An 18,714-nucleotide genomic window follows, 5' to 3' on the forward strand; every position below is an offset into this window, starting at 1 on the left:
TGTGATATCATGATGATGCTTTGATATTGATCTTTCAAACTCAACCATGGTAATGTGTCTAGTATGCTTTAAGATGAGTTTGGATCTATTGTCCATTATTGTTTTCCAATGTTCTTGTGTGAAACTAAGATGAATGGTTTGACTTAACCTTTGAGTCTTCAATTAGTGATTTTAGGGTGCTTTCTAGTTGCTTATTAAGGACTAAGGTGTTATTTTGAATCATCTTTTTATGCTTTCCAGCCACTTATATAGGGCTGAGGTGAAAATTATAATTCTTTGATTTGTACTTTTATGAGCTTAGGGTAGGTTATTTGTATGTAATGTCGAGAAGTGGCTTGCAATGGAGGTTGGAGGCCAAAGTGGATACTTGGGTAACCCATTGTAGGTTATTTTATTAAGTGAAAACACTACACTAAATGAGAGTAAAATGAACCTAATAAGTGTCCTTGTCTTTCCTCACCCATGCCTTGAGTGTTAGTATAGACTAGGATGGGAGTAGAGAGGACACTTGGTTGTGACCATGCATCGTTAGTATGCCTTGTCTATATGAAAGTATACCAATGTTGTATAGAGTCACTAAGGGGCCGGGGTCAAGTTAAACTACTAGGGTAACTCTAAATTTGACTCATGCAATGACACTTGCCCGCTTGCATAATAGATTCTTCACGTGTCTTTATTTGCCTCTCGATTTAGATGTTGTTTTATCTTTGAACCTTTGATTTAGGGTTTTCCTTGACATAGATATTACTTTTAATTTTTGAGATTGTTATCTTGTGTGGGACTTGAGACTATCTCCTCAGTGCGGTGGGAGTGGACCTTTTTGGGTTACCATGAGGTCAGGTGGTAGTACTTTTTACTTTTACCATTGAGATCTATCCATTGATGTCGTGGCTGGAGTTCCTTGTTCTGCATTTTTTTTCATTCTATATTTGTGTATTATGATGGATGGTTATAGCTATATGATGGATGATTTTACTTATTGTATTGTACTTTGTTTCATGGATCCGAAAGGGATGATGTAATCTATTTTATAAATGTATATTCTTTCATTCTTTCATACCCTGTGACATGTACAGTGGATGATTGTGCATTCCAAATTAATGCCAGTGACATTCAAAACAAATGTATATTATTTAAATGGATTGAATTTGTAGTTATTCTCTGATGTGGATGTGTTATTTATTGGACTTAGTATTAATTAAATTTAAATGCGATTCAATGTCTTGGGATCCTTAAGGAATGTAATCTATTATGTTCGTTTATGTATGATTGTGTGTTATTGCCTCTGCTACTTGATAATTGTTGTTATATGTTATCTTTAAAAAAAATGTTTGGCAAATGTAGTATAATTCTAGGTTAGTTCTTTTGGATCCCTTGGCGAGGTGTTACATCTAATTCCTTGATGAAATTTTAACAAGTTGCTTTGATCATGGAACTATGAACATGTAGAGCTTGGACAACAAATGTAATGTCCCCTTTTTAGCATTCATAGCATGATGTTGTCGTTAGCCTATTTCCCCACGATCTCGTAGGCTAACTAGGACATTAAAGGGACTTAGAGGCCATTTGGCCTAGATAGTTTCAGTTGCAGGTCTTTTTGAGGGGTTTTGAGGCAACTTTGGGCATACTTACTATTAATAGTAAGTCATCTTGGGCATGGGCAGACATCCAGTGATAACGGTATGTCGATGGTAATTGTTTAAAATTGACAAGAAGACTTGTTTATCACTGATAAGATTTGTTATGCATTGATAAAGCTATTTTATAAAGTTAAATTTAAATATTTGACTTTATTAATGCATAGACTATAGTTTGTGGGAAATATTTAAATTAAAAGAGTCCCCTTTATTTTATAACACATTGGAGACATAAGTTACATAAAGGGAGTTATGTTTTATCCCACATTGAGAAAATGAAGGATGGAGCCCTTGTGAGAACACTATAAAAGAAATGGAAGAGCTTCTTTTAACCATGCTTGGAAATATCAAAGAAATTGAAATTTTTTCTAGAGATTATGTCTCAATAGTTTGAAGGATGAAATCCCTTCAAGTTGGAAATCTTGATGCCATTGAAAGATATGGTCTTGAGATTCAACATGATAGCAGTTTGAAAAACAGATACGAAAAAGCAGCCTGAAAAAGTGGAACCGAAAAAGCAGACTAAAAAAGCAATTTGTAAAAGCAGTTCAAAAAGCAGATCCGAAAAAAGCAGTCGAAAAAGAAAATTGAAAAAGCAAGTAGAAGGGGCAACATTGAAAGAAATTATTACAACCATCTACAACCAGGTTCCTTTGTTAGTATTGCTTTTTAGGGTGTTATAAGTTTCAGTTGTAAGTGTGCATTATACCAGCATTATCATTTTGTAATCCATGTAAATGCCAAAAGTCTTGGCCATGTTTCATGAGCATTGTATTATAAATTTTATTGCAATTTAAGAAGATAATAGTTGCTGGTGTCATTTAAGCAATTCAATATCATTATTTATCAGCTAGTTAGTTTGCATACCAATTGTTTGTAAAAATGCCAGTTGGCTGTAGGTGTTCATTTCTCATGCTTAGATCATATATATGCATTGAATATTGTCAAAAATAGTAGCACACTTATGTTAGGCCATTGTGTAGTCCATTTGGAGTCTTCTAGCACAAGATTCTCATTGATGCAAATTGAAAAAAGAGTCATTTAAAGCTAGTTGAAATACTATATCAGTCATACGTCCCTTGCATGTGAATTGTTTGATGAAATTCCTTGAGCTTTCATCAGCATTTTTTGAGAGTAGATTTGAGGAGGGTCATTACAACAAATAACAATACAAAACTCTTCCAACAAAGAAAAACCATAAAAAGATCCAATGACTTAGAGGGAATTGTCGAAGTACACCAAATGAAGAGTTACAATTTCGAACATGGGTGTTTAAGCCACCTTAGCTTGGATTGGAGGGGGATGTTGAAAAAATATATGGAGTAATTACCTTCATTAATTTCTTGGCATGAGAAAACAAGATACTTATCTAAAGTCAAATAACTCTTTTACTCCAGGCTCACTCAGAAGTGTTGTATCGTCCATAAATTATAAGTGGGAATGAGAGGGGAGGCTATTATTCTAACTCCATCTAGAAATTCATCCTTGTTACACGTGGTAATTGAAAAGACACTCTAATCCTCTAACTAATAAGATTAGTAAATAGGACAAGAGGGGTTCTTTCTTCCAAAGGCCTTTGAAAGAAACAAACAAAGACACAAAATCATTATTAATTATAACTAAATAAGAAATAAAGTAGCTCATAGCCCAAGTAACCCTATTATGACCAAATGCAACACTAGTAAGAATTTTCTTAAGGAAATACATATCCTAAACCATTACATTTGACCATATCAATTTTGATAAACATTAACTTTTCCTTGGAAGTTTTCATGGAGTGTACAACCTTAGTAGGAATGGTTTACCCATCCAAAATTTTCTCTTCTGACACAAAGCCACCATGTTTCTAAAAAATATGTTCATCATCTCATCTCTAAAGCCTCTCAACAATTAGCCTAGAGGTCTTACAAACTAAAATAAAAATAGAAATTGGTTGAAATAAATTTTAAAAAATAACTCCCTCTTTTTTGGCAATAGTTGAAAGAAATGTAGAATATGGTGGTCTTTAGCATTTGATTTCTACTTTGTGATTTTTGCACTACATCCAGTAACTTCTCATGTATGAAAATCTCCTAAAATTCTTAAAATAATAAAGTCAAGAAACAATCTAGTTAGGAGCTTTTCCTTTCTTTATCTAGACAAAAATCCCTTGTAATTCATATCAAGATAAATCAAATAATTTAGTAATTTCTCATCTATGACAATCTCCTAAACTCTTAAAATAATAAATTCAAGAAACAATCTAGTTAGGAGCTTTTCCTTTCTTTATCTAGACAAAAATCCCTTGTAATCGAGATCAAGATAAATCAAACTATTAATTATATTGTTTGTTTCTCTAGTGAGCAAAAATGAAATGTATTTCAAAATCAACATTTCTTCACCAACTAACATGTGAGGGTATAAGAAGGAAAATATTAAATATCTTTCTTTGAGATAGATTGCAAGGAAGATGGTTGAGCTCCATTAGAGTAAGTAAATGAAGAAATCAAATTCTCATGTCTTAAGTATTGACAAAGTTGAACAAGAAAGCCATATTTTTGTCTCTCTCCTAAAGCTAATCAATCAAACATTTCTATTCCCCAAAAATCTCATTGTAGAACTCCCATTTAGCTATATATTCCATAGCCTTTCTTTCTTTCTTAATAACTCCTCTATAGGTCCACACTCCCCATTTTCTCAATGATGAAATCCAATTGGTTATGTGGCATTTACTTATGATGAAAATATTCCCAAATACTCCCTATTCAACCTCTTGAATTGATGACTAACACACTATTTTCCTTACAGAGATATACATAATATTACCATGCATTGACATGCCATTCCTCCACCAACCTCTAATAAGGTCCTTTAGAGAAGTCTCGCTCAACCAACTTTATAGTCATAACAATTGAAGGTATGAGCTTTATGGTTCAATGAATAGAGGCCCTCCTCTATAAAATCTCAAACCTAATACTCCTCCTATTTCCACACACAAAAGTAGTGACTACATCTAATCAATTTCTTAGATATATAATATTTACTACATCTCCTATTACTCCACGTGTAGTAACCATTCATTATCTTAATGTCAAACCATTGTAAGAAGGGAGTGTCATCCTTCAAAATCAAAGAAGAGGGTTGATTTATTTTAGTTCCCCCCTTTTCTCCTATATAGTATTTATAGAATTAAAATACTAATCCAAAATCCAAAGAAAAATGATGACTAAAGATCTTATGTGCCTAATGTGACTCCATAGTCTAAGATTTCTAGGAAATCTAATTGAAGCATAAATATGGTGAACAAAAGGATTTTACTTGGATATATCAATAAAGATAATAATTAAAATAGACTACCTACTAAAAATCCACTAGAGAGAGCTTGTATGGATCTCATAAAAGAGTGATTTCTCCAATATTTACTTGAGCATCAATACATTAAAATTAACCCCTTTAGCACAAATTGGAAGCAATGTTGACTATGCTACCCCAAAATCCATCTTGTCTTCTCCAAGTTATCAACACTTATGTGTAGACCCTCTAGATTCATCACATGTTGATCAAAGTCCTCCAAATAATTAGAGTAATTAAAGAGCCCTTAACATGCCTATCCTTGAGTGTCCTCTTTAACTATCTACCATTATGATGAAATTTTACCACAATAAAAGCTTCCTTATCAACATCCCTTTGGACATTAGAGCTTCCTCTAGTCCTTCATAAGCATTAAGCAAGAATCCATATTGGATGGAACTGCATTGGATGGGATCCCTACAAGGATAAATTCTCTACACATGCCCATATTCATGACATATTTTGCATTGTAATGGTAATTTTTCATAATCAATCTATTGCATCCATGAAGTGGAACCAACATGAGTTTTCAATGAATCTAGCAAAGTATTATCCAAATAAATTTTAATACAAACACTAAGACATGATTCAGCTTTTTATTTTTCATCTATTGTGAGGTTCCTATTGACTTACCCAACAACCATTTTATTTGTCATCTATTCCCAACAATAAGCCTATCACGTGTAAGACATGATATCTCTAGAACCTAGAGGTGAGATAAGAGAGTCTTATCCAAACAAATACCATATACAAAAGCTTCTTAGTAGGGGTAAATCCAACATGCAAGGACTTGAAGAGCAAACCCACATGTTTATGCAAGTAGTGGTCACCTTCAGAAGCCTTGTTTTGATATGCCAAAAATGTAAAAATTATTTTGAAATAGCTATTAGTGGTGAACATCACCTCTATGCTCCATATTGGATTTTAGGTTCAATGAAACCACGACTCCAAGATTGGGAGGGAGAATTGAATCCCCATGAACTTGAAAATGAATGTATAATTTTACATGTACTTTACATCTTCTACAATTGAATCCGATTGAATCACCAAAAGTAGTCCAACCTGGCTCTTCCCAAGGCAACCATTATCTCTTTGAAACTTTCCCTGATCTTCAAAGACCCCTCTATGATTTTTTTTTAAAACAAAATTAATATTGTTACCTTGCACAAATGAGCCTTATCAAATCTCAACAACATTTCATAAAACACAATAATCTCCCTAGAGCTTAACCCCTTTGCTAGAGACACTAGATGGAGAACTATAAGAACAATAACCCACACACTTCGCCACCACACAACAAAATACCCTCCCACAATGCACTTTGATACCAAATGCCCTTCAAAATCATCTCAGAATTTCTTAACCCAAGGGAATAATGATTGTAGTCCCTAGCTCACACATCTCCATCTACACATGCCACTACCATCAAATAATATTTTATTTATTTAGATTTTATTTAATCATTTATTTCCTATTTTTCATCTTGAAAAATACTATTAGTCTTTTGCACTTTAGATTTTTAATACCTATTTGACATTTATTTCTCTTATAAAAGTTGTATGAAAATTTTGAAAAGAAAAAATTATATAATGTTTACATTTTTTTAAAAACGATTATCAACAAATTTCTTTTCATACACTTCATTCATGAATGGTAATGGTCAATCTACCTACCATAGTAAAAAAGAAAAAGGAAATCAATACATTATTTACATTTTCTTTTTAGTATTATTGATTGAGGCAATTGCTATGGTTCACCTCATTAGCTACCTAAAATGAACTAAAAAAATGTGTGAAAATAGATGGCCTAAAATGGTCTTTAATGATACATTGCACAAACATTTAAAAATAATGGATGCAACAAAACATCAAGTGGATGTGCAAATAGAATATCTATTTCAATATGTTTCCCACTAATAATAGAGAAATAAAGCTCTTTCTTATGGAGAAATTCTATAAGAAAATTTGGGGTAATGGACTTGGAAGGAAAAAAGCTTATTGTATTAGGGAATTCAACCCCACATGTGATCAACATATATAGGGGCCAACATTTCTTGGAGAGCTAAAAGTCTCACTGCACAACTCAAAACCAACTCTCATCAACTTTGATGTGAGACCAGTTGATGGAAGAGGCCAAAAGAGTCTTGGGAAGAGAGAATTCGCATGTTTTGCGACTCTGGGAATGTGGAAACGAACCAACACTTTATGTTAGAATGTGATGCATACAAGGACATTAGGTTCAAATTTGTGGATATTATATTTGGAAGCTCTTGGCACAACTTATTCAATGAGGATTACAGTGACAAGTTAGGGGGGTTCATCATCAACTTGCACAAAAAAAGAATTGAATTACTAAAGCTGGTTTAGTCGGAAGGCTGTCCCATGGGCTATTCTTAGCCTCGTGGATGCTAAAAATCATCTATCTATCTATCTATCAATAAGTTGTTATACAATACTCATCTTTGCATAATATATTATATTAAATTTGTCATACATTCTATTAAAATATTTGACAAAAAGATATTTTATTTTAAATATACGTATAGTATTTAACCATTGGAGAGTAGTTAAGCGCGCTAGCTCTATAACTTTGCGTCTTAAGTTTACAATTATCAAAGAATACGTTGATATTCACCAGGTGGTAACAATTTATATGAGTACCCTCTGGTTGGGGTACCTTTTGGTTTTTCCTCATTAAGACAAATCTATCCGTTCTATTCCACTTCACAGATTTATGAAAGGTTGCCGGAGTTTGTTCGTATTTTACCTCAGAAATCCCCAACCGTAACTCTAAAAATTTCATGACATTTTCAATGCAACCTTGGCGATTAGTATGTCCTGGTTTTCTGCAGAAAAGAGGCCTGTGCACAACTAAAAAATGGGGAGTGAAGCAGGTTACTAGGTCTAATCTAGGGCCTGCAGTTGAACAGCTGAAAGACCAAGTTCATGATGCAGATCTTGTTTCCGTTTCTGTGCAATGCACGGGTTCACATGCCGCCCCTTGGCGCAGAATATTAGAGTTTGACAACTACGAGTGCGCTTATTACAAGGCAAAGGACAGTGCTGAGAGGTTTCAGCTGCTGCATTTTACTGTATGCCCGTTCAAGTGGTCGGGTGATTCCAAGATTATTGCGTTTCCGTAAGTTTTGTTGTTTTTCTTCTCTCTGTTTCTTGCTTTAGGTGGTAAATTAGTTAGAAGAACAACCTGCATTCTGCGAACAAGAAAGGGTCTGTAACTCGGTCATAGAGAGAGCTAACATACCCTAGGAGGCCTAGAAACATAGTTGCGACGATATAGGAGAAAGGGTAGTGTTACTACTTTCTTTATTTTTAATTGTCGTTGATGTTAAACACAATAATCTGGATATGTGGTTAAGCTGCATTACAATGTTAACAAATTGTCAGTTTGATTAGATGGTTATCAGTTTGACTACATGGTTTGCAGTTTAATTATAAGGTTTAGTTCACATCAGTTTGATTATTTACCACAATTTCACAAATGTTGCAACTTGATCTTGATGGTAATGAGAATAGGGTTTATGATTGTTTTGCTATGGAAAGCCGTTTTGGTCGGCCCCCCTAGCCATCCTTCACTCTGCAAAGTTTTAAATTTGGCTTAAAAGATGTGAAAATAATGTGTAAGAATGCCACACCTAGTGGCATTTACCAACCTTAACGTGACAAGCAAAAAGTTGTTTGTGTTAGCACCACGTTGGTGCCTTTCAGTTTTATGTTCTTGTTCTATCATACACAATGTAATCGTTGATACCCTAGTTCTGTCAAGCTAGGGCATCCCTGCCCGTGTAGGGCATGGTGTTGAACAGTTACATTATGATCCTTAGTCAAGCTATTCTAGTATGGTGGAAGTTGGAGCAGTTTTGTGGTAGAGAGATTGTTGATTTTTGGCAAAAGGAGACTAGCATGGCATCCTCTGTATAGGTGTTTTGGTTCCCTCTTTAGTTTTTGCTAATCTATGTTTAAAGTTTTTTATCATCTCTATGATGCATGTGTTTGAGTTACTTACCCATGAATTCGAAAGTTGGTTTTTAATGCTCTGCATCTTATTCGTGAGATGTCGATTTTTTCTCTTAACAAACATAAGGTAGTCTTCTTTCTGTTAAGTTTGTATCATGTATCATCTTGTTAATGTTTCTGTCATGACTTGCTAAAATCCTTGTTGAGTTGGTTCCAAGATTATAGTGTGTATTGTATCGTGGTGTCGTTGCAACAACATGACTATCATGTGTTCATAAGTCATGCATTCAATATTGTTAATTACAGCTTCACATTCGAAGCACAACCATTCTTTCGTGCACTTGTTTAATGTCGATAATTCACTTGTACAATTTGAGTATTTCAAGCACATTCAATGTTGGGCTGTTAAACCCTAGTCAAGGGTTATCGATTCAGTTTAAATGTGTTTGTATGTATGTTATAGTATCACTGTTCAAAGTGCATCTCATTTCATGTATGTATCATCGTTCTTGACTGAGGACGCATCATGATGTCATGTATATGTGTTTAAAATAGAGCATTACAATATACAGTTCGAACACCTTCATGATGCATAAGTTGGTTATGATGATAGAGATAAATATGTATGTGATATGGAAACTTGACTTTGGTTCATTTCAAAAGGGATATTCAGTTAAAGTTGATTTTTGATTTATTCTGTGATATGATATTTGTTTAAGAAGAAAGTTTTATTGATCAGAATATATAAAATGATTAACTCGTATAAAGTGGCTAAAATATATTGTCAAAGGACACATTATTCGATGTCTATATCAAGACATGATATGATGCATATTGACAATCAGTTTTGGAATTAGTTTGTATTCAGTTGGATTCAGTTTGTAAGTAATATGTCTATCAAAGATGCTTATATATACAACAAAAGCAGATTGTTTTTAAAAAAGAGACAGAGAAGAGATATTGTAGAGTTGATTGATTATATTTTTCAGTATTTGTGTGGTCAGAAGGAAAAATTCCCTGATTGACATAGGGTCTATGGTTGTATGCTATGCATTGTTAAATACAAAGATATGTATTGTGTTTAATGATGTGTAGTATATATTTGTAGAGTCTAAATGACAATCAGATTTTCGGATCTCTTTATGTAAGAAAAATGATCAGAATTGTATAGCCAGTGAGGGACTAAAAACCGGTGGGACATTTTGTTTGTCAATGGGACATTGCAGGCAGTAAGACATTGTAAAATATATTAGATATAAGCCAGTGAGGCATTTTGAGTAGTTTTTTACCTGTAGGATTTTCCACTTAGGACAATCTTGTAATATGAGTTTATGTGCTTAACTTTCATATGCATTTGTCTGTCATGCATTGTTCAGATTTGATTTATCCTGCATAAACTTATATCAACCATTGTCAGTGATGCAGTGCAAGGAAGGAGAATCCCCAAAGGAGATGTCCTAACCCCCAACAAATAACCACACAATGGAATATAAACAATAACACAAGGTTTGATACCAATTAACAATACTTTATTCATAAAAACAATTGATTATAGTCAATGTGTCGGGCTGTAAGGCCTTCTCGGTTATGGCCAAATACAAACTAATTACAATAGTTCAGCAAGATCCCTCAAGATCCAACTCAAATCCTAGCTAGCCCAAATCTGTAACACAACAACAATCTGGTATAAGCCTCCAAGATCTCAACTTGTGCTCGCAAGCCACCAAGCAGCCTTATTGTTTCTAAACTGCGACCACTAGCTCTCTCCAAATTCGCTATCTCAGCTAATCCTCTACTATCATATAGAATCCTCCAAAGCATGTTCCACAATCATCCTCCAATGATCCACACTTATCCCATCAGCCCATCATCATCCACACTAATGATTCCTACACCAACACAAGCTTCTTATATAGCCAGCTAAGCCACAAGTCGGTTAGTCAAGCATTTAATTACAATATAGGTCCACTTTGGAAGAGTAAACCAAAACTATAACAAACATGATCAAAACTAAATGCCAAGTTACATTGAGGTCCACACATGACCCAATAACATGTGCCTCTCTTAACAAGATCCCATTTCATCATATGAAATTGCCCAAGACGAAAACTCCACACGTTTCTTGCGGAAATTAGCCGAAAATTGATACCCTAGCAAAATCGTGATATCTCTTAGCTCCGATTGAATTAGAACTTGTGCTTTGAGTCGAAGGTAGTAATTTAGGTCCTCTACAACCGCTTAAATGCGCAAAGGCTGATTCACTAAGGATAAGTGCGCATCCATCCTAAATGTCACACACAGAAACTTGTCGCGAAAACTGACAGAAATCGATACTCTAGGAGGATTGCCATATTTCCCAACTCATAATGAATTAAGACTTGTCCTCTTAACCATAGATAGTACTCTAGGCCCTCTTTAATACCTGAAATTTGCAGCCTCTGAATCATTGCGCATAATTAGATACACGGCCCACAACAAGCACCAAAAACTAGAAAATACAACTCCAGCAGCAAGGTAAAATGACTCTAATTTCAACATGATAACTCCAATCTCTATGCAATCATGAGGAAAGGTTCCCCAATATGTCTCCAACACATCCCTAACCATGAAAAGCATAACTCCATCAAAATCGAAGCTCGATGCTCTTGCATCGGTTAGTCATCACATGATAGTTAAGAAAATATCTTTTAAATGTTCATGATGGTTTGTCGCATTGTATTGTGTGGATGTCTCTTCAATATTGTGATATCAATATTTATTATTATGACACATATGTCAACCAAGCAAAACTAATGAAAATGCATATAGTATATACATATTTGTAAATGTAGTATCCCTTGACAATTCGGACCTTAACTTGCTGATTTATAGCTAAAGAATATTGTCAAACACTTCCAATAAAATCTGTATGCTTGCCGTTTCTGAGTTTCAGTCTGATTATGCTTGCTTGAAATGATATCAAAGGGAATCTAAAAGCCTGTAATTGATTACTACTATATCTAAGCAAAGAACTAAATGCATATGCAATTCTCTTTTGACTTTTCAAATGCATGTATATGAATTCTAAATGAAAAATGTGCGCTTACAGCCAATTGGTATTTTGTCAAACACTTGGCATGCGTACTATTATGTCAATCATGAAAGATATAAATATGCACATTACATCAAATATGTGAACCTCCAACTTATCACTCCTTTAGTGAGATATTTTCTAGTTCAATGCTTAACATAATATTCCAAAGCTCTTGGCTTTGCAACTTCTAAAATCTGAGTACAAATGACATTATAAATCTGATATAAAATGTGCCTCTACAACTACCTTATGACAGCCACCTTTACAATGCCAAATGACCAATTTAAATGATGCAAATTGAATGTAGAACCTGATGTACAAATCACCCAATGAAGGAGATGAAATTGCAATCATATTCAAGCCAAGTATTGTAGCGCGGGTATTGTTCACGTTACTGTTCATGGCACTGTAGCAGCCAGCAATAAATGTATTCTCCAATTTAAGCACAAATGAAAGGATTGAAGAATCCCTTCCAATTTGCAACCCTTCGGAGGATATCTCAACACCTCAGTTATGCTAATTCTATGGGAGTTTTCGTTCTCAAAGATAAAGTAGATAATATGCAGAAACCTTTGGCTTCACAAAACTCCTCAAATTCAAATGACAATAATCGGATGATAGAAAAGAACCTCTCATGTTAATTTATTCTTTCCTTGTGGGAGCTCACTTACTTTTCTCCCCAAGTTGGGATAAAAGATATTCTTATATTTGCACTTTATTATAATATTATAATATGAAATTATGCCCCATCATAAAGTGCCAATCCCCAATAAAACCCTCTAATCACTATATTAGCCTATGAGGGTCACATAATAGGTTAATCTTAATTACTGAGAGATGTCAACTGGAAGGGGACATCACAGTAAACCTGCATTATACTGAAGTGTAAAGTTCAAAACCTTGTTCTAAAACAATTCAAATTGCTTAGACATTGATACACCCCTCCTTTTAGTGTCCACTTCCCTCCAATATGTAGTACTATTGGCATAATTGCCACGAGGTAGAGAACACTAATAGCTCAGCAGTAGATAATTCCAACATTTGAGGTACTTGGTTTTAGTGGCCTTCTAAACAATTGCCACGAGGTAGAGAACACCAGTAGCACATTTGCATAGTCACCATGAGGGAGAGTTGTGAGTGCTCACTAGTAGAGACTCCTAGCATACCTTATGGGATGTTGTAGTTTTGAGTGACTTTTAGTGTAGTTGCCATGACTGAGGGGTATCTTTCAGTTAAATTCTCTGGGTACTTATATGCTACATTTTCTAAGATGAGGCATTTTGTGGGATTTTAGCACTTTGCTCTCTTCTTTGTCGTCCACTTCTAAGAGTGCTAATACTCATACTTGTATAACTGTCTGTCTTGAATATCACTATTTATTAACAAAAAAAACATCTGATACTATTGTAAGGACCTCTCTTTGATGGTTATTTATTTGATCTGTATTCTTTTGCTTGGTTGAATTTTTGAAATGATATTTATTGCAGATTAGAAAGATCCCTATACTAAATAAATGTATTACATATGCATGTAGATAAGTGTATGCTTAGTATCAAAATTAGTGCATGTCAACAAGTTCTCATTTTGTCCTTGTTTTATAATCTTGGTAAACTTGCGTGAGGTTATGGGTGGTAGGATAAGAAAGCACGACATACAATGTTAACAGTTGTAAAGTTGAATTGCAAGGCATTTGGTATGTAATAGAAATTGGATTTCATGCTCCATAAAAACGCATACAAAGCTATGATTATCACACTACTCTAAACATTGTAACAAAAGCTTGCCATATTGCAACTCAAAACAATTAAGTAGCCAGAGGCCAGAGACTACATAGCATAGGGTCTTTTTTCCTCTAGTGGTTGCTAGAGTTTGGTCCATGGCCCAGAGAGGAAGGGAGGGAGGGAGGGAGGTAGGGAGGCAGAGCATGATGGATGGGAGAGAAATTCCTAATTTACGAATTGCATGGTGGATAGGAGAGTTGGTTTAGGGCCATGGTGTTGTATGTACTATGAATTGTAATGTTCCTTCTTGGGATCTTCTGGATTGTTGCCCTAACATAACAATTCCAACCCAAGTTGAAGGTGCAATTCATTTATAAATATAACTTTAATATAAGATTATTATTACGATAATAGATAATCGTCTATTATAAGTTAATGTAAAGTTTCTGCTAAATCCTTATCTCTTAATCAGACTTTCAATCCAGTCTTATATGTCGAGTTAGATCTTTTAAGTATTCTGATTATGGATGAAGTTATTGCTTATTATAATGCAGATCCAAAACTGAATCTTGCACCTTTTATCGTGAGGGAGAATCTTAGGTATAAATCACTAGATATAAAATACTTAGAAGAACAAACTGCTGTAACTGTGTCTTCTAAACTACATTTACAACCTAATTATATATCCTTTTTAAAGGGTATGTCCCTCAAGGGACATCACCCTTCTTAACTTGGCACTAACCATATTATTCATAAGTCGACGATCTAGGAGACACAGATTAGTAATGACTAACTAACTAAGTGTTAGTTTTGTCAAGCACCAAACAAATGCATCATCTAGAAATCGCCGGCACCTCTAGGAGAAATATATATATATATATATATATATATATATATATATATAATGCCAATCATTAGAGATATATTATTATTAAGAGAAAGTACGGTCTATACTGTCAGACCTGTAGGTTTATCATGGTTATATTCTTAACACTCCCTCTTAACCTAATAATCCTACAGAGAGATATTATATCTAGCAACACCAATATAGATGGTTAAGCAAGAATTAATACTCTATATATGTCTGTCTCTTCTTATTATGTGGTATCATAGAACACATGATACAAAGTCATATTACTAAACCTGTGATATGACAAATCATTGCTACTAGTGAGAAGACACAGGTTGTGACTCATAGAAATTGGTATTTCTATATCACAATGAGATCCTGAGTTTAAGATCTACTAGAATAAAGGATAAACCTGGAGAATACTAAGATTCTTCATTTATCCAATTTGTGACCCATGAACATAGCAATGTCAACATCACAATATGATCTAAAACTCATCTAGATCTTATAGTAAAATCTACTGTTTAGTACATTATCTAAGAGATCGTCATCTCTCATAATGCCTTTTATACAAGTGTGCATTATTTCAGAGATCGTCACCTCTTGAATAATGATTACACATGGTGAAGTCCATAACAGTCAATAGCCTGACAAAAATAAATAAATTATTTTATTAATAATCAAAAGAGTACAAATGGATTACAACTCAACCATACCAAGTCTCCTCCTGAAATGTTCTATCTTCACTCTAGATAGAGGTTTGGTGAGTATGTCTGTTGTCTGATCTGCAGTGCAAATGTATTCCAATTTTACAGAATTCCTGTCTACCATATCTCTTACATAATGGTAAGGAATTTCAATATGCTTGGATCTGTTATGGAAAACTAGATTCACTGAGAGCTTGATGGAACTCTGATTATCACAATGAATAATCATAGGATTCATGACTTGCCCAAATAATCCAACAAGTAACTTTCTCAGCCAGATTGCTTCACGAGAGGCCATTGCTGCTGCAATGTATTCATCTTCTGTGGAGCTTTGAGTTACCGAAGACTGCTTTCTGCATATCCAAGATATCATAGCTGATTCTAAACTGAAACAACATCTTGAAGTGCTTTCTTGTCTTTAACATTTCCAATCCAATCTAAATTGGTGAATCCATGCAAATCTAAAGCAAATTTCTCATATTTGAGTCCAAAATTAAGAGTGCCTTGTAAGTATCTCATAATGTGTTTAATTGCGACTAGGTGAATCTCCTCCGGTTCACACATAAATTGACTTAAGGCATTAATTGCATAGCAAATATCTGGTCTTGTATTTACTAAGTACATAAGAGACCCAATCATTTGTCTATAGAGAGTAGAATCTATGGATGATGATTCTACAGCTACTTCCTTAAGTTTATGTAGATTAGTTTCCATAGGAGAAGACATAGGTTTGCAATTCCACATTTCAAATCTCTTTAAAATATCCGATGTATACTTCCCTTGATTTAGTATGATACTATTAGAATTTTGTTGTACTTCTAGTCCTAGGAAGTAATGAAGGAGTCCTAAATCTTTCATCTCAAATTCTCTAGTTAGATCTTTCTTGCACTGATCTATGAGATGATCATCACCTATAATTAGTAGATAATCAACATACAGTATCAGAATTACAATATCATCTTTATCTCTTTAATAATATAAATTTGGATCAACTTCATTTTTGGAGAATCCTAAGTTGGTGAGATACTTATCAACTCTTTCATACCAGGCCTTGAGAGCCTGTTTAAGCCCATAGAGAGCTTTCTTGAGCCTGCAAACAAAAGCGTTACGATTATGAGTTTCAAATCCTTCAGGTTGCTTCAGATATACTTCTTCTGAAATCTTTCCATTTAGGAATGTTTTTTTTACATCCATCTGATGTACCTTCCATCCCTTTGATGTGACAATTGCTAAGACTGCTCTTACGGAGGCATATCTGGCTATAGGAGCAAAGGTTTCTTCATAATCAATTCCTTCTTTCTAAGAAAATCTTCTGGCTACAAATCTGGCTTTATACTTTTCAATACTACCATCAACAGCATGCTTTATTTTAAATATCCACTTGGAAGAAACAACAGATTTTCCTTTAAGTCTTGGAACAATTTCCCAAACATCATTTTTCATAATAGATTAGTATTCTTTTGTCATAGCTTCTTTCCAGGCTAAATGTTTAATAGCATCAGAAGGATTGGTTGGCTTTGTTTTGGATAAATCACTCATGTTTGCTGTATAACCAGATAATCTTTTAGGTCTTTTACTTTCTCTGATTATTCCTGAAGGTGCAACAAAGTCTTGAGCTACTTCAACTGTTTTTATGGCCCAAAGTGGCCTTTTCTTTGAATTTTCTTCAAGGTTCATATTTTGAATTTCATCTTCGATCTCTTCTAAGTTTTCCCTTTGGGATCTAGATTCACTATTTCTTTCAGAACTAGATAAAGGAGAAGGTTTATCAAAACTTATCACTCTTTTGAATGCAAGATCTTCTTCAAAGATTACATCTCTGCTAAGTTCAATAGTTTTCTGTCCAGGTATGAAAATCCTATATGCTTTAGAAGTTCCATTATACCCTACAAAAATACCTTTCCTCCCAGAGGGTTCTAACTTGGTTTTCTTTTCTTTTGGAACATGGATATATATAGGACATCCAAAAATTCTAAGATGACTTATATTGGGTTTTACTTTAGTAAATACTTCTTCAGGGGTTTTATCTTTAAGATAGGAGTGAGAGCTTTTGTTTTGAATATATACTGTAGTACAAGAGGCTTCTGCCCAAAGATAGTATTCTAGATTTTGGTCAAAAATCATAGTCCTAGTAGCTTCTATAATTGTCCTATTCTTTCTTTCTACTACCCTTTTTTTTTTGGGTTATAAGGAGCAGTGTACTCCCTTTTAATCCCAGATTCTTTACAAAACTTTTTAAACAAGTCTGAGGTATATTCTCCTCCGTTATCTATTCTAAGGGTTTTAATTTTATGTCCTAAAAGAATTTTAGTTAATGCTTTGAATTCTTTAAATCTTTGTAGGATTTCTTCTGATTCATAGCATTTTAAAAAGTAAATCCATGTTTTCTTAGATAAGTCATCTATGAACAAGATATAATACCAGAATCCTCCAAGAGAAGGAACAAACATAGGTCCACATAACTCTGAATGAATTAATTCTAGTACATTATTTGTTTTCCTAGTACTATCATGAAAAGGACTTCTGGTGCTTTTACCCAGAGCACATCCTTTGCAAATACTAGGGTGGTCTTTATTTACTTTGGGTAATCTAGCAACCATCTTTTCCATAGTTGATAAAGTTTTAAAATCTAGATGCCCTAATCTTTTGTGCCATATTTCATTTGAATCTTCAACTTCGTGAACTAAGGCTTGAATGGATCGATTAGATTCTGTATTCAATTCATAATTTCATACAAATATCCCTTTCTTTGACCAATTAACTTTGCTTTCTTGATGGAAGACTTCTTAGCCCAAGTTAATACTTTTCCATCCACGAATGCAGCATTGTGTCCATCATCTTCAAGTGCTGTAATTGAGATTAGGTTTCTTTTAGTCCCTGGTACATAGAGTACACCTTTAAGAAGAGTATTTCCTGATTTTAGTTTCAAAGTACAATTTTCAATTCTTTCAACAGAGTGTGCTGAGTTATCACCAACGGTAACTTCACTGTTAACCTTCTCTGATAAAGAATCTAGAGTTTCTTTGTATCCCGTTATATGTCTAAAAGATCCACTATCAATTACCCATGCTTTATTTGAAATTTCATTTGATAGGGAAGAATACAAAACACGGTTTTTAGGATCATAAGTATCTTCTTCTCTAATAACATTTGTACAATTTGCCTATTGTTTGGAATTTTCAAGACAATTAGATCTAAGTGTTTAAATTTCCCACATTTGAAACACTTTATTTTAGTTAGATCTTTTTTGTGCTTTCCATTTTTTTGATTTCCCTTTTTCTTCTTGAAATGCTTCTTCTTGCCCTTATAGGAGTTTGCATTAAGAACGTGAAGTTCTTTATTTTTTACTTTTGGTTTCCCTCCTTTCTTTAACTTTCTGGATTCCTTTTGAAGACAATCATTCTTGAGTCTGTTAAAGTCCG

General features: G+C 34.0%; 1 protein-coding gene across 1 annotated transcript in view; it reads left to right on the forward strand.

Moving 5' to 3' along the window:
• The first annotated feature begins 7,550 nt into the window (after positions 1–7,550).
• The window catches only part of LOC149580136 (Polynucleotidyl transferase, ribonuclease H-like superfamily protein), a 62,306-nt gene continuing 51,142 nt past the window's right edge, over positions 7,551–18,714 (forward strand). Inside the window, exon 1 of the mRNA XM_089789697.1 lies at positions 7,551–8,105. Within this exon, the coding sequence (XP_089645823.1) occupies positions 7,768–8,105 (338 nt within the window). The 5' untranslated portion in view covers positions 7,551–7,767. The remainder of the gene's footprint in view (positions 8,106–18,714) is intronic.

This window comes from Cupressus sempervirens, chromosome 1 (assembly GCF_028749045.1).
Source record: "Cupressus sempervirens isolate cs-2001-9-10 chromosome 1, ASM2874904v1, whole genome shotgun sequence".
Lineage (NCBI taxonomy): Eukaryota > Viridiplantae > Streptophyta > Pinopsida > Cupressales > Cupressaceae > Cupressus > Cupressus sempervirens.